This window comes from Mustelus asterias, unplaced genomic scaffold (genome assembly GCF_964213995.1).
Source record: "Mustelus asterias unplaced genomic scaffold, sMusAst1.hap1.1 HAP1_SCAFFOLD_192, whole genome shotgun sequence".
NCBI classification, from domain to species: domain Eukaryota; kingdom Metazoa; phylum Chordata; class Chondrichthyes; order Carcharhiniformes; family Triakidae; genus Mustelus; species Mustelus asterias.
In genome coordinates this window covers 223,792-238,756 of record NW_027590185.1, presented here as the reverse complement: position 1 = coordinate 238,756, position 14,965 = coordinate 223,792, and the positions used below count along the sequence as shown (strand labels likewise).

General features: G+C 44.3%; 1 protein-coding gene across 1 annotated transcript; it reads right to left on the bottom strand.

The window, feature by feature from the left end:
• Positions 1–9,010: 9,010 nt before the first annotated feature.
• Positions 9,011–10,594, bottom strand: LOC144485357 (uncharacterized). The gene has a single exon (XM_078203554.1). The coding sequence runs from the start codon at positions 10,548–10,550 to the stop codon at positions 9,681–9,683; it is 870 nt and encodes a 289-aa protein (XP_078059680.1). The 5' UTR covers positions 10,551–10,594; the 3' UTR covers positions 9,011–9,680.
• Positions 10,595–14,965: the final 4,371 nt, after the last annotated feature.

Sequence of the window (14,965 nt, the reverse complement as noted above, 5' to 3'; positions counted from 1 at the left end):
CAAAGGCAGTTAAGGATGGGCAATAAATGCTCGTCTAGCCAACGACTAGAATCAATTGAACGATTTTTAAAATGACTTGGAATATCCATGAGAAAACAATCCTGACAGTTACTCAAATAAATACTTCACTCAGTCACACCAGCTTCTGAGTTTATATTTGACTGAAGTGGTTGGATTTTGCTGTTGTTTGTGGAAAACTTTGGGGCATTTGCGCAGTCCATTACACAAACTAGCCTCCCATCCATTGTCTCCATCTACACTTCCCGCTGCCTCGGAAAAGCAGCCAACATAATCGAGAATGTCACACACCCCGGACATACTCTCTTCAACCTTCTTCCGCCAAGAAAAAGGTACAAAAGTCTGAGATCATGTGCCAACCGATTCAAGAACACCTTCTTCCCTGCTACCATCAGACTTCTGAATAACCTACTTCTCATTAATTTGATCTTCCTCTACAGCCTAACTGTGACTGTAATACTACATTCTGCACTCTCTCCTTTCCTTCCCTATGTACAGTATGCTTTGTCTGTATGGTGCACAAGGAATAATGCTTTTCACTGTACACTAATACATGTGACAATAATAAATCAAATCAAAAAAGAACCCCACATACTCTCTTCCACCTTCTTCCATCAGGAAAAAGGATGCAAAAGTCTTGAGATCATTTTCCAACTGACTCAAAAACAGCTTAATCCCTGCTGCCATCAGACTTTTGAATGGAGCTGCCTTATATATTGTTTTGCTACACCGTGGATATGACTGTAACACTACATTCTGTACTCTTTTCTTTCCTTCTCTCCTATCCGCTCGATGAATGGAATGCTTTGTCTGTACAGTGCGCAAGAAATAATAATTTTCACTGTAAACCATAACGTGACAATAATAAATCAAAATAATCCACCAGTTCCCACTTCTGTTCTTTCTGATGAGTGAAGGATCTGTGCACAGCTTTTTCGACCCTCCTCCCAATCTCCACATCACAGCAAAAAGATCACCAGTCAACAATAACGACTTTCAATGACGGAGGATTTACCCAGCATTCGCCGCGGTGGTGAATGTCCCATATTTGCACGAGAGGAAGGCACTGCGCAGGTGCAGTATCACCAGTATTGGCGCATGCGCAGTCAGTCATGGCGATGGGGTGCGTCTCTCTTTTTGTCTCTTTGCCACGGGAAAGGAAGCGGAAACTCCGAGGGAGCGATGGAGCCGGCTCTGGAGAAGAAGAGTTTCTAAACACCTGGTGGGCGCTCAAACCCTGATTGAGACTCTGCGCTTCCGTGTTTGCAGCTCCGGATCTTTTTCCGCCCGAGGCCCAAGTCCAGGTTAACGGCCGCCATCTTGGATCAGCGAGAGGCGCATGCGCCAGGGTCTTCGTGGCGCAACAGTGAGGGCGGGGTTTAGATTTTACAGTTCCCACCGGGTCCTAGTTTCCAGCACATCAGAGTTATAATTATTTATTCGTGTCAGAAGTAGGTTTACATTGACACGACAATGAAGTTACTGTGAAAATCCCCTAGTCGCCGCACTCCGGCGCCTGCTCGGGTCCACTGAGAGAGAATTTAGCATGGCCAGTGCACCTAACCAGCACATCTTTCGGACTGTGGGAGGAAACCTGAGCACCTGAAGGAAACCCACACAGACACAGGGATAATGTGCAAACTCTACACAGACAGTGACCCAATCCGGGAACTGAAGCCAGGTCTAACCACTGTGTCACCATGCCTCCCAGCAAACTGGGCAACAGGTGTCTAAACAGTTTCACCCGCTCCCAGCCTGCAGCTGATGTTTACAGGAGTCCATGAACCATGTACATATTCAGTGTGAGAGGTTGCAGTTCCTGAAGGAGCTGCTTCTCCACTTTTAGTTACACTTCTATTCTGCCCCATGCGCCTAATGATTAGCTGCCCATGTGGAGGAGGCTTGGGAGGTCAGAGGGTCTTTTCCTGGACCTGCTCTTGGGGCTGATTAAAACAGTGATTTGTAGATCAGCATGGGGTAACTAGGCTGTTGGCCTCTCTTCCATGGTCTTGTCCATGCTCTTGTGGTCCTGAAGAAGTGTGCAGTGTCGACTGGAACACTCGATACCTTCCACAACTCAGGGTACAGAGTGTCTCATAGACACTGGAAACAAAGTTCTGGTTTAGTTGAGATGGAAGTTTAACTGGACCACAAGATTGGGGAAACAAGAGAGAAAATAATATTCCATAGAAACTAGAATTGTCTGTTCTGACTTTCTATCTTGTGGTGACAATGATACTGACTCTGTCAATGTCTTTTACAAGGTCCACGAGGGCGATGAATTGCAGATGGGAAACTGAAACCAAACATTACATCAAGATCTGATAGAGTCCCTCAGTTCATCAGGACCTGAATATCATCAACCTTGAAATGTGGAAGGAGAAATGTTTTTCTATTTTGGCGGCGAGGAAAGATTTCAAACATCAGTGTGACTGGAAAAGCACCAAGACATACACACACACCCGAGTGAGAGTGTTCCAGTAAACTGACTGTGGAAAGAGCTTTAACCAGTTACACAGCCTGATTTTTTAAAAAAAATCTCAGTAATCACAGCAGAGAGCCAAAGGATGAGAAGATCTTGGAGCAGAATTAGGCCATTGGGCCCATTGAGTCTGCTCCACTATTCACTGATCTGAGATAATCCTGAACTCCACTTTCCTGCCTGATCCCCATGACTCTTGATTCCCTTACTGAGAAATAATACACAAGTTCTTTATGTGGACAAGGCTTGAACAGATTGTTTAACCTTGACGGACACAAGGACACCCGCACCATGGAGAAACCATGGAAATGTGGGGACTGTGGGAAGGGATTCAGTTACCCATCATTGCTGGAAATACATCGCCGCAGTCACACTGGGGAGAGACCATTCACCTGCTCTGTGTGCAGGAAGGGATTCATTCAGTCATTCCACCTGCTGACCCACCAGCAAGTTCACATTGAAGAGAGGCTTTTTAACCACTCTGACAGCGATAACAACTCTAAAAGCTCTGAGGACCTGGTCAAGCACCAGATTGTTCTCATTGCGAGACAGTTCAGTTGCTCTCACTGTGGGAAGCTGTTTAAACAATCACAGAACCTCATTGAACACGAACGCACTCACACTGGGGAGAGGCCGTTCACCTGCTCTGTGTGTGGGAAGGGATTTACATGATCATCCCACCTCGCTACACACCGACTGGTTCACACTGATAACAGACCTTTCAAATGTACTGAATGTGAGAAGAGTTATAAAACCACAAGTGATCTGCTGATACACCAGCGAGTTCACAGTGAGGAGAGGCCATTCAGATGTACAGTGTGTGGGAAGGGATTCACTCTGTTATCCAGCCTCCAGAAACACCAGCGAGTTCACACTGGGGAGAGGTCGTTCACCTGCTCCTTGTGTGGAAAAGGATTCATTTATTTAACCAGCCTCAGATCACACCAACTTGTTCACTCGGATAAGAAACCTTTCAAATGTTCTGAATGTGAGAAGAGCTTTAAGACCTCAAGTATTCTGCTGAGACACCAACAAGTTCACTCCGGGGAGAGACCGTTCACCTGCTCTGACTGTGGAAAGGGATTCACTCGTTCATCCAACCTGCAAACACACCAGCACATTCACACCGGGGAGAAACCGTTCTTGCTCTGAGTGTGGGAAGGGATTTTCTCACTCATCCCACCTGCTGAGACACCAACACACTCACAATGGAGAGAGACCATTCACCTTCTCTGAGTGCGAGATGGGATTCACTCAGTCAACCCACCTTCTAACACACCAGCAAATTGACAAGTGTCTGGAGGAATTGGATTCTGCTGTTATTGCTGCTGTTAATCACATCCAGGACTGAACAGTCTTCATTCTGACAGTTGGGGTGTGTTTTTGCTGATGTTAGTGATCGCTATAACTGGGCTGGAGTTTATTACTCTGGATAAATGTCAAATTAACTAATATTGTTTAAGACACAAAGCTGAGACCTTCATTTCTCCAGGATAAGAAAAGATTAATCAATGTCTTGTTACCAATTGCTGCATTTTTGTGGCCTTTTCTCCTTTCTAACTCTGGATTATTTCAGTTCTCAGACCTTCAGTTACTCTCCTGGGCAGGTCCCAGCTCCCCACACCTTCCAGAGTGTCTTTCCTGGCCTTGGAATCCATGGAAGGCATCAGTAACACATCCGCGATCACCAAAGACAAATCACAGTTGTTTGCACTGATCCACTTCTTTCCCCAGTCATTGAGGATGGTGATGTTTGTGGAGCTTTCTCTCTCTGTGATTTGTTTAATTGTCCCCCACCATTCACGACTGGATGTGGGGGGACTGCAGCTTTGATCTGATCCGTTGTTTGTGGGATCGCTTGGCCCTGCCTGGAAGATGCTGCTTCTGCTGTTTAGCATGCTTATAGTCCCGTGTTATAGAGTCACCAGATTGGAATCTCAGTTTTAGGGTGCCTAGTGCTGCTCCTGACTTGTTCTCCTACACTCCATCTTGAACTAGGGGAGGTGATGACTTGGTGGTATTATTGCTGAACTATTAATCCAGAAACTCAGTTAATGATTTGGGGACCGGGTTTCGAATCCTGCCACATCAGTTGGTGGAATTTGAATTCAATGAAAAAAATCTGGAATTAAGAATTTATTGATGACCATAAAACCATTGTTGATTATCATAAAAAACCCATCTGGTTCACTAATGCCCTTCAGGGAAGGAAATCTGCTCTCCTTACCCGGTCTGGCCTACATGTGACTCCCTCTGAAATGGCTTCGCAAGTCACTCAGTTCAAGGGCAACAAGGGCTGGGCCATAAATGCTGGCCATCCAGCAATACCCATTTCCCACGAATGAATAAAAAAGAATTTCAAGTTGAGGACTCCCAGGAAGACTCACTTGCACTGTACACCTCTGTGCTGCTCCCTCTACTCAGGTCTGAACTGCTGGTAGGACAGCACATTTTGGCAGGAAGAATAAAAGGCAAGCAGATTATCTAAATGGTGAGAGATTGTCGAGCTCTGAGATGCAGAGGGATCTGAGTGTTCTAGAGATTGAATAAACTGGGATTGTTCTCCCTGGAAAGACCGAGGCTGAGGCGCGACCTGATAGACGTTTATAAAATTATGAGGGGTGTGGATAGGGTGAACAGTTGGGAGCTTTTTCCCAGGGCAGAAATGACAATTACAAGAGGGCACAAGTTCAAGATAAGGGGGAAAGGTTCAGTGGAGATGTGCGGGGGAAGGTTTTTTACACAGAGGGTGGTGGGGGCCTGGAATGCACTGCCAAGTGAGGTGGTTGAGGCAGATACGTTAGCAACATTTAAGATTTATCTTGATAAACACATGAACAGCCGGGGAATAGAGGGATATAAGCGGTTGGTCTCGATAGGACAATGTGATCAGCGTTGGCCGAAGGGCCTGTTCCTGTGCTGTTCTTTGTTCTTTGCATGAATCACAAAAAGCTCGTAAGCAGGTAAAACAAATAATTAGGAAAACTATCATTTGTGAGGGGAATTGATTACATAAATATGGAGGTTATGCTTCAGTTATCCAGAGCACCAGTGAGACCACATCTGGAGTACGGTGTACAGTATTGGTCATCTTGTTTCAGCAACGATGTAAATACATTGGAAGCAGTCGATTGACCAGACTAATGCCAGAAATGTGTGGATTATGGGTAAAGCTTGGACAGGCTAGGTTTGTGTCTGCTGGAGTTTAGAAGAATAAGATAAATTTGATCGAAACATAGAAGAAACAAGAAGGGTCTTGACAGGTTGATGTGGAAAGGATGTAGTGGAAAGGATCTTGTGTGAGAATCTAGAGCTAGAGGTCCCTGTTTAAAAATAAGGGTTCACACATTTAAAACGGAGATGAGGTGAAATATTTTCTTTCAGAGGGTCGTGAGCCTCTGGAACGCTCTTCTGAAAAGGCGGTGGAAGCAGAGTCTTTGAATATTTTTAAGGCAGATGTAGATAGATTCTTGGCAAGCAAGTGGGTGATAGATTATTGGGGGTAGGCAGGATGCAGATTTAAAGTTACTATCAGATCAGCCCTGATCTGATTAAATGGTGGAGCAGACTCAAGGGGCCAAATAGCCGAATCCTGCTCCTTGTTCCTGTGAGACATTGGCAGTAAGATATGATTCAAAGTATGACTGTGTCAGCCTGTTGCTTGACTGGACTGTTTGACTGTAGGAACGGTCATGTTTAATAGTTTGTAGCTTAGTTATGTGTAATAATCAAGTAATTGAAGTTTATTAATCAATTAACCTGATGTGATATTCTGCTTAATTATAATATATTAGTATCATGTAACTGGCTTTGTCTGTAACTGCATTCTCATTTGACAAGTGAAATACATCACATGACCCGAGGCTGGTGTAAAGCTACACTTTTATACTTTAATTACAGAGTCCCGTGGATCCCATCAACTCTGGATGAGCTAAGGTCTGGAACTGTTAACCCCTCAGCCATTAATTAACAGTTATACTTGAGTTAGAGGCCATATTGTGTGAAGAAACCAGCTGTGAAGTTTCAAACCTTCAGCACTGTGTCATAAATTAGTTTAAACTTTTAACTTGTAATATCTTAAAAGAAACAATCACTTTCCTTCACACGCTATAACCATCTTTGGTTTGAAAAATTAAAGGTTTCAGTTTAGTTTTCATCACACAGTAGTTATTCTGACTCATTAGTTTTGAACATTTATCAATTGAATGTATCATGCTGTATTTGTGTTTCCTGCTATCTCACCTTTTACACACTGATTTGATGCCCACTTTCTTTGGATTTTAGATCTGAAGTAACTTTGTAATTTCTGTATTAGTTTAAGGCTGTGTGTCACTTTGTGTCCTTTTAATTAACTGTGTTCCAAGCTCTGGCAACCACTACAAAAACCAGCAAGCACTTTCTTTAACCAAAATATACTGAGAGTCACCTGCCCCAATGAGAACTCTACAGGATTTCTACACATCAATTAGACATTTGAGACAATGAACCCAAATGTTAACCATTAGGATTTGACACCATAAACTTGCTTTTCTCAAATAAGTGACAAAGAAGATATCTTTAGGCCTCCATTATCTCAGTGTAAAGCCATACAATTTAATGAAATCACAGAAAAGGCATATGGGGCAAACTCCGGAAGTAACTGATACATTAGAGGGCCAGTCGGGAGGTTGCAGGAAATGATCGGTAGATGACCATCACCATTAAGAAACCAATCAGAAACTGATTACACACCACCGACATCAATCAGGGACTGATCATGGTGAACCAGAGTTCAGGAACACCATTGATCGTGCACAGGGGCTGTGTCTAGAAAGGGTTAATAACCATCAGCTTTCAGCTGCCCAGTTCACAGCTCAGAGAAGCGGAGTAGGAAGAAGAGTACGTCCAAAGATGTGCAGGTTAGATTGATTGGCCATGCTAAAAATTGCCCCTAGTGTCCTGAGATGTGTAGGTTAGAGGGATTAGTGGGTAAAATATGTAGGGATATGGGGGTAGGGCCTGGGTGGGATTGTGGTCGGTGCAGACCCGATGGGCCGAATGGCCTCTTTCTGTACTGTAGGGTTTCTATGATTTCTATGAAGATAGTCAACAGAACAAGAAACAATACCGCAGTTGGCTGGAAGTTGTGAGCCAGCGTTACAAAGTGAACTGACTGCTTCCACTGCCTTTGTTAAGTTTTGCATTTTGTACTTATGTGATTAACTTAGTAAATTCTGTAAAGCTTGTAACAATATTTGCACCCAGTATGGTCCTGTAGCTAGTTGTAAATGAAAGTCCCTTTTAGATCAGCTCTCCCAACTAAACCCAACAATTGTAATTGACTTTAAGTCTTACATTTAAGTTGAGGTGAACCCACGTCTTTCAGAAAATCTCTGCCAACTTTGGCACAAGCCCCCAGCTGTTAGCCAGGAATTCTTTGCAGGATTAACTTGGGAACAGTGTGCTTTTATCATTTCTGGAACCTAGGTCAATGCAGGGTGGTCAGTCTGGTTTTATCATTGACTCTTCTGTAGCAATTTGACACAACTGAATAGCTTGCTCAGGATAGAGAGCTCTGAATCTAGGGTATTACCTCTGTTCTGCAGGACAAGTAACTATATTCTGTCTATTATTGCAGTGCTGTAATAAAGTCAGTTAAAGACAATCTGGTGTTGGGAGTTTGATTATCTGATGTATGAAACCATAAGATTCAATATTTAGAGTCAACAAGATGAACAAGGAAACACATCAGGGCCCAAAACTCCAGCTGGATATTCACAGGAGAAAGTCTGTTACCCAACATCTTGAGTGGACAGAACAGAGAAAGGTCCCAACTGTAAGAAACCCTCCAAACATTTGTAAATATATTTCAAATGTTGACAGGTCCCAACTCCCAGTTTCCATTCAATTGAAATCAATGAAAGATCTGAGACAGACAGTTGGGTTGAAAGCAGTGCGGGGCCCACATGGACTGAGAAACCAAATCCAGGGACCATTTACACCAAGACACCAAATCCAGGCAGCATTTATACTTTGAAGTTGATTTATCAGGTAGAAGTTGTTTGCAATAAATCCCCAATTTTAAATTAAATCTACAATATTTAACTATCTGGCCAGAATGAACATTCTAATTGGTAAATTCAGAAGATTTATTAACCATTAAGAAGGTAAAAAGGTAACAAGTTAGAAAGATAAAAAGCAAAGTTTGAATTAACAGTGATGGAGAGGAGGAGGAGAAAGCTCATCTTTAACAATGAAACAGACTTCTCACAACTTTCCTCGGTCGATCAGGCCAAAGACATGAAATGATCATCAGACAAGGACATGTTAACAGATTGGCGACTCAAAACCTTTATTTTAACCCCTTCAACTCACATTTACTTAACTCAAATTAGCCTCAGTGTTGAATGATAATTGATTAACTTAATTGTCTGATTGGCCCCTGACACCTACTAGCATCTCCTGATGTCTGAGTACAAAGGTCTACTGAATAAATGAGGCAGCTTGGGTAAGGTCCCATTTATTCCCAACTTAATGTAACTTGTCAAAGCCATAAATGTTTTGTGAGCTCGACCTTATCTTTCTAGATTGGCTGGAAAACATAATTTGACAGTTCTCATGATTTATGACCAGTGTACTTAAAATCATATTATTTATTATAATAAAACATTACAGACTTTGTGTTACAGGTTATATTACCAGTCTGACAAGTACATCTATTGATTAAGTGCTGATTCTTCAATAGTCTCAGAATGAAGGTTCTTCACTTCACTGCTATGAGGATGTTAACCCGAAGGTCCCGTCTGCTCTCCGAGGTGAAAGATCACACGGCTTCTATTTGGAAGGAGAGGAGGGAGCTCACCCTGCTGAAACCAATATTACCCCTCACCCAATCTCCCTAAAAACAGAACACTGCTCATTATCACATTGTTGATGTGGTTTACCCCGCTGAAACCAATATTACCCCTCACCCAATCTCACTGCAAACAGGTCACTGCCCCTCATCACATTGCTGCTTGTGGAGGCTGACTGCGCACAGAGATGTCCTGAGGTTGTGAAAGGTGCTATATGAATGCAAATTCTGTCGACTCCAGCCCAGTTACTGTACTTTGCAGCAACATCATCAACACTCCCCCAATGTCATGATGAATAGGGTTCAGTCCTGAATCTGATTAACAACAGCAGAATCAGAGCAGAGCCGTCATCTGTGAACTCGCTGGTGTTTCACCAGATTGGATGATTCGGTAAATCTCTTCCCGCACTCGGAGCAGGTGAACGGCCTCTCCCCAGTGTGAATGCGCTGGTGTGTCAGCAGGTGGGATGATCGTGCAAATCCCTTTCCACACTCGGAGCAGGTGAACGGCCTCACCTCAGTGTGAATTTGTTGGTGCGTCAGCAGGTTGGAGGACTGAGCGAATCCCCTCCCACACTTGGAGCAGATGAATGGCTTCTCCCCAGTGTGAACTCGCTGATGTACAGTGAGATGAGATGATCGCCTGAACCCAGTCCCACAGTGAGAGCACTTGAACGGTCTCTCCTCAGTGTGAACTCGCTGATGGGACATCAGTTCACCAGAACTTTTAAAGCACTTCCCACACTCTGGACATTTAAAAGGTCTCTTGTCAGTGTGAACTCGTTGGTGTGTCTGAAGGTGGGTTGCTGTCCTGAAACTCTTCCCACACTTAGAGCAGCTGAACAGTGTGTACTCGGTGTGAATGCGCTGGTGCTCCCTCAGTCCGTGTGGGCTTTTAAAGCTCTTCTCACAATTGGAGCATTGAAACTCTCTCTTGTCAGTGTGAACTTGCTGGTGTTTCAGCAGGTGGGATGAGCGAGTGAATCCGTTTCCACACTCCGAGCAGGTGAACGGCCTCTCCCCGGTGTGGAGTCGCTCATGCAGCTGAAGGCAGATGAACTGAGCGAATCTCTTCCCACATACGGAACAAATGAACGGCCTCTCCCCGGTGTGTCTGCGTCGATGAATTTCCAGCTCAGATGGGGATCTGAATCCCTTCCCACAGTCCACACATTTCCACGGTTTCTCCCTGGTGTGAACAGTGCTTTTTGCTTCCATGTTCAAAGGCCGATGATATTCAAGTCCTGATGAATCGAGTGACTCTGTCAGATTTTGATGTGATGTTTGGTTTGACTTTCCTGATCGTGAACATTTCAAACATTCTGTAAAATGAATTTAAGACAGAATCAAGGAAATGTAAAAGAGAACCCAGAAAAACACAAAGGCAGGTTGTGAAATTGAGCAAAATTAATCTTGTAATTTGTGGGGCCAGCGCTCGGAAAAAGTGACCCTGAAAACTGCTGGTTTCTCATAAAAACCCAACTGGTTCACTAATGTCCTTTAGGGAAGGGAACCTGCCACCCAGTCGGGGCTTACACAAGACTCTGGCTTCTATGGGAGGAGAGGGTAGAAGAGATGAACTTCATAGATCTGCAACTGAATTTGAATTTTGAAAGAATCTCCCAAACCCATAACTCCACCCACAGAAAGATAAGAGCAGCCGGTGCCTGGGAAAACCATCACCTCCAAGACACACACCAGCGAGTTCAGACTGGGGAGAGACCAGACTCCTGCTCCACATGTGAGAAAGATACAATCGATCATCCAATCAGCTGACACACCGGCGAGTTCAGCAGTGATTACTGGGCTTGGATTCTGCTGTTGTTGCTGCTGTTAATGACATCCAAGACTGAACTCTGTTCATTCTGATAGTTTGGGTTTGTTTCTGTTGATGTTTATAATCTCTATAACTGGACTGGATGTTTAATATTCTGGAACTTGGCTTGTTTTACCTTGTGACCCTTACTCTTCTAATAAAGTATCTTTCTTTGGTCTGTAGCAAATAGTGATTTACTTGTAATTTTTTTCAACTTGAGTCAGAGCAGAGGAATAACCTCTCCCTAGTGTGAATTTGCTGGCGCACTGTGAGGTGAGATAATCGCCTGAACTCAATCCCAAAGTGAGAGCACCTGAACAGTCTCTCGTCAGTGTGGACACATTGATAGGATATCACTTCCCTGGAACTTTTACAGCTCTTCTCGTAATCTGGGTAATTAACAAAATCACTCAAGCGTGAACACGTTTGTGTGTCATATGGTGGGATGACTGAATGAATCCCTTTCCATCTCTGGAGCATTTGAACAATCTCCCCCCAGTGTGAATATGTCAGTGAGCCAACAGGTTGGCTGATGGAGTGAAATCAGTCCAATACACAGAGCCGGTGAACGGCCTCTCCCCGGTGCACAATGAGCTTCCAGCTCAGACAGGTAACTGAATCCCTCATCACTGTCCTCACTCTTCCATGGTTCCTCCCCAGGATGTTTATATTTGTAGCTCCTGAGGCCAGATGATCAACTGAAGCCTCGTCCACGCAGAGAACAGTTTCATCTACTGTGAACAATGCTTTTTCCTTCAATGTTTAAAATCCGAATGATAATCAAGTTACCGTTAACTGGGCAGCTCCGTCAGATCCTGATGTGATGTTTGTTCGAAGAGTCCTGACTGCAAATCCTCCTCTTCTAAAACTCTGTGACACTGAATTTAAAAGAAAAAAAAGTGAGAGAGAACCCACAAAAACACAAAGGCAGGTTGTGAAATTGAGCTGAATGAATCTGGTAATTTCTGGGGCCGGCACCAGGAAAAAGTGACCATGAAAATTCTGGAGTGTCATAAAAACCCAAGTGATTCACTGATGTCCTGCAGGGAAGGGATTGAATGTCACCCATTCAATAGGATCATGACTGATCTGACATTCCTCATGTCCACTTTCTTGCCCTTTTCCCGTAACCCTTGATTTCCTTACTGTTCAAAAATATACACAAGGGCTTTGCCCCCACAGCTCTCTGTGGCAAGGAGTTGCAAAGACTCTCAACCCTCTGGGAGAAGAAATTGCTCCTGATCTCAGTCTTAAATTGGCACCTTTTATTCTGAGACTGTGCCCTCTGGTCCCAGACTCTCCCATGAGAGGAAACATCCACTCAGCATTTACCTTGTCAAGTCCCTTAAGAATCCAATATGCTTCAATGAGATCACCCCTCATTCTTCTAAATTCCAATGAGGAGAGGCCCAACCTGTTTAACCTTTCCTCATAAAACAATCCCTCCATAACGGGGATAATCCAAGTGAATCTACTGTAAACTGCCTCCAATGAAATAATATTTTTCCTTAAATAAGGAGACCAAAACTGCTCACAGTCCTCCAGATATAGTCTCGCCAGTACCTTGTACAGTTGCAGCAAGACTTCCCTACTCATATACTCCAACCACGGTGGCACTGCAGTTAGCACTGCTGCTTCACAGCGCCAGAGACACGGGTTCGATTCCCGGCTTGGGTCACTGTCTGTGTGGAGTTTGTACATTCTCCCTGTGTCTGCGTGGGTTCCCTCCGGGTGTTCCAGTTTCCTCCCACAGTCCAAAGATATGCAGGTTAGGTGAACTGATCATGCTAAATTCTCCCTCAGTGTACCTGAACAGGTGCCAGAGTGTGGCGACTAGGGGATTTTCACTGTATCTTCATTGCATTGTTAATGTAAGCCTACTTGTGACAAATGAATAAACTTTACTTTACTTGAAATAAGGGCCAACATTCTATTAGGCTTCCTGATTACCAACTGCACCTGTGTGCTAGGTTTCTGTGTTTTGTTCGGGTACACTGACGGTTTCTGTGTTTTGTGCAGAAGTCCCCCAAGTCCTGTTGTGTTGCAGCTTTACAGAATTTTCCCCCATTTAAATAATACTCCCCTGATCTCCCTTCTAAAATGAACAGTTTCACATTTTCCCACATTATCATAGAGTCCCTACAGTGCAGAAGGAGGACATTCAACCCATGGGTCGCACCAATTCTCTCACATAGTATCTTACCCAGAGCCTCTCTCCCACCCTATCCCCATACCCTCACACATTTACCATGGCTAATCCATCTAACCTACATGTCTTGGGACACTAAGGGAAATGGCTAACCCACTTAATCTGCACATCTCTGGACTGTGGGAGAAAACCTGAGCACCTGGAGGAAACCCACACAGAGGAAAGCTGCTGGATTATCATAAAAACCCAAGTGTTATGCTGATGTCTGTCAAGAAAGGAAATCTGGCACCTGGTCTCAAGTGGAGACAGAGAGAAGTAGAAGGGGCCGGGGTGAAGGAGAGGGATTTTATACATCTAGAACTCAATGGGAACTTTGACAGAATCTCCCAAATCCTCAACCTCCACCACCTAGAAGGACCGAGGTAGCAGGTAGATGTGAACGCCATCACCTCCGAGTTTCTCCCCCCACAACTCGCACACAATCCTGACTTGTCTGAAATCCAGTACTAAAATAACTGAAACTTCTTTCATATAAATACTGGGAAGACTGAACCCATTGTCTTCAGTCCCCACTGCAAACTCCACTCCCTCACCAGCAACTCTATCTTCCTGGTAACTGTCTGAGGCTGAACCAAACTGTTCACAACCATGGTGAAATATTTCACCCCAAGATGAGCTTCCAACCACATATCCACAACATCATCAAAATCGCCTATTCCCATCTCAGTGACATCGCCCGACTCCACCCCAGTCTCACTTCATCTGGAACTCTCATCCATTCCAATGTGACGTGGAGCTCAAGGGAATGGAACTGACCAAATTGCTCCACAGAGAGTACAGTAAGTCTCACAACACTAGGTTAAAGTCCAACAGGTTTATTTGGAATCACGAGCTTTTGGAGCACTGCTCCTTCCTCAGGTCACTCACCTGATGGACTTTAACCTGGTGTTGTGAGACTTCTTACTATGCCCAACCCAGTCCAATGCCGGCATCTCCACATCATGGCTACCATGGAGAGTTAGCATGGATTTAAGTTGCCAAATGCATTTCCTTCTATGTTGTAATCTCTGCATCACTGGAAATTGATAAAGCAGCCACACTGCTGTATATTTCAAGACAAAAAATATGGGATCATAAATAACATATCTCTCTCCCATACAAATTTACTGTTCATTTAAATGTTAGCCCTCTTCTGGGAAAACTGAATTGTGAACATTGGGTAAGAGGCTACCCTATTAGCCAGATAAACTGAGGGAACTAAAAGATGTCAATGTCTTTGAGAGAGAAACAAAAATATACCTGGGCCTAGTCCTGTTCCTGAATCCGGTCTTCATCTGTAACCTTTCCAGAGTCTGCAGCCTCCCTGGATTCACTTCCTTTCCCTTCAGTTGCTGCAAGTCCCCAATTTCCCCCAGAATGAGAAAAGAAATGGAAAGGGGGAAACATTGATTTCCTCCCAGATGTTGCCCAAAGGAGGGAGTTTGGACAACTTCCGCATTGTGACGTCCATAATAGAGCTCTGCCTAAATCAGCCAATAGGAATCATTCTGCTCCGCGATGACGTCTCCGGTGCGCAGGCCCGGGCGCGCGGACCCGGGAGCCCCGCCCCCACCCATTGTTCCCCCTCCCCCTCCACCTCTTCCAGCCACGGTTTCCAGGCAACCGGCT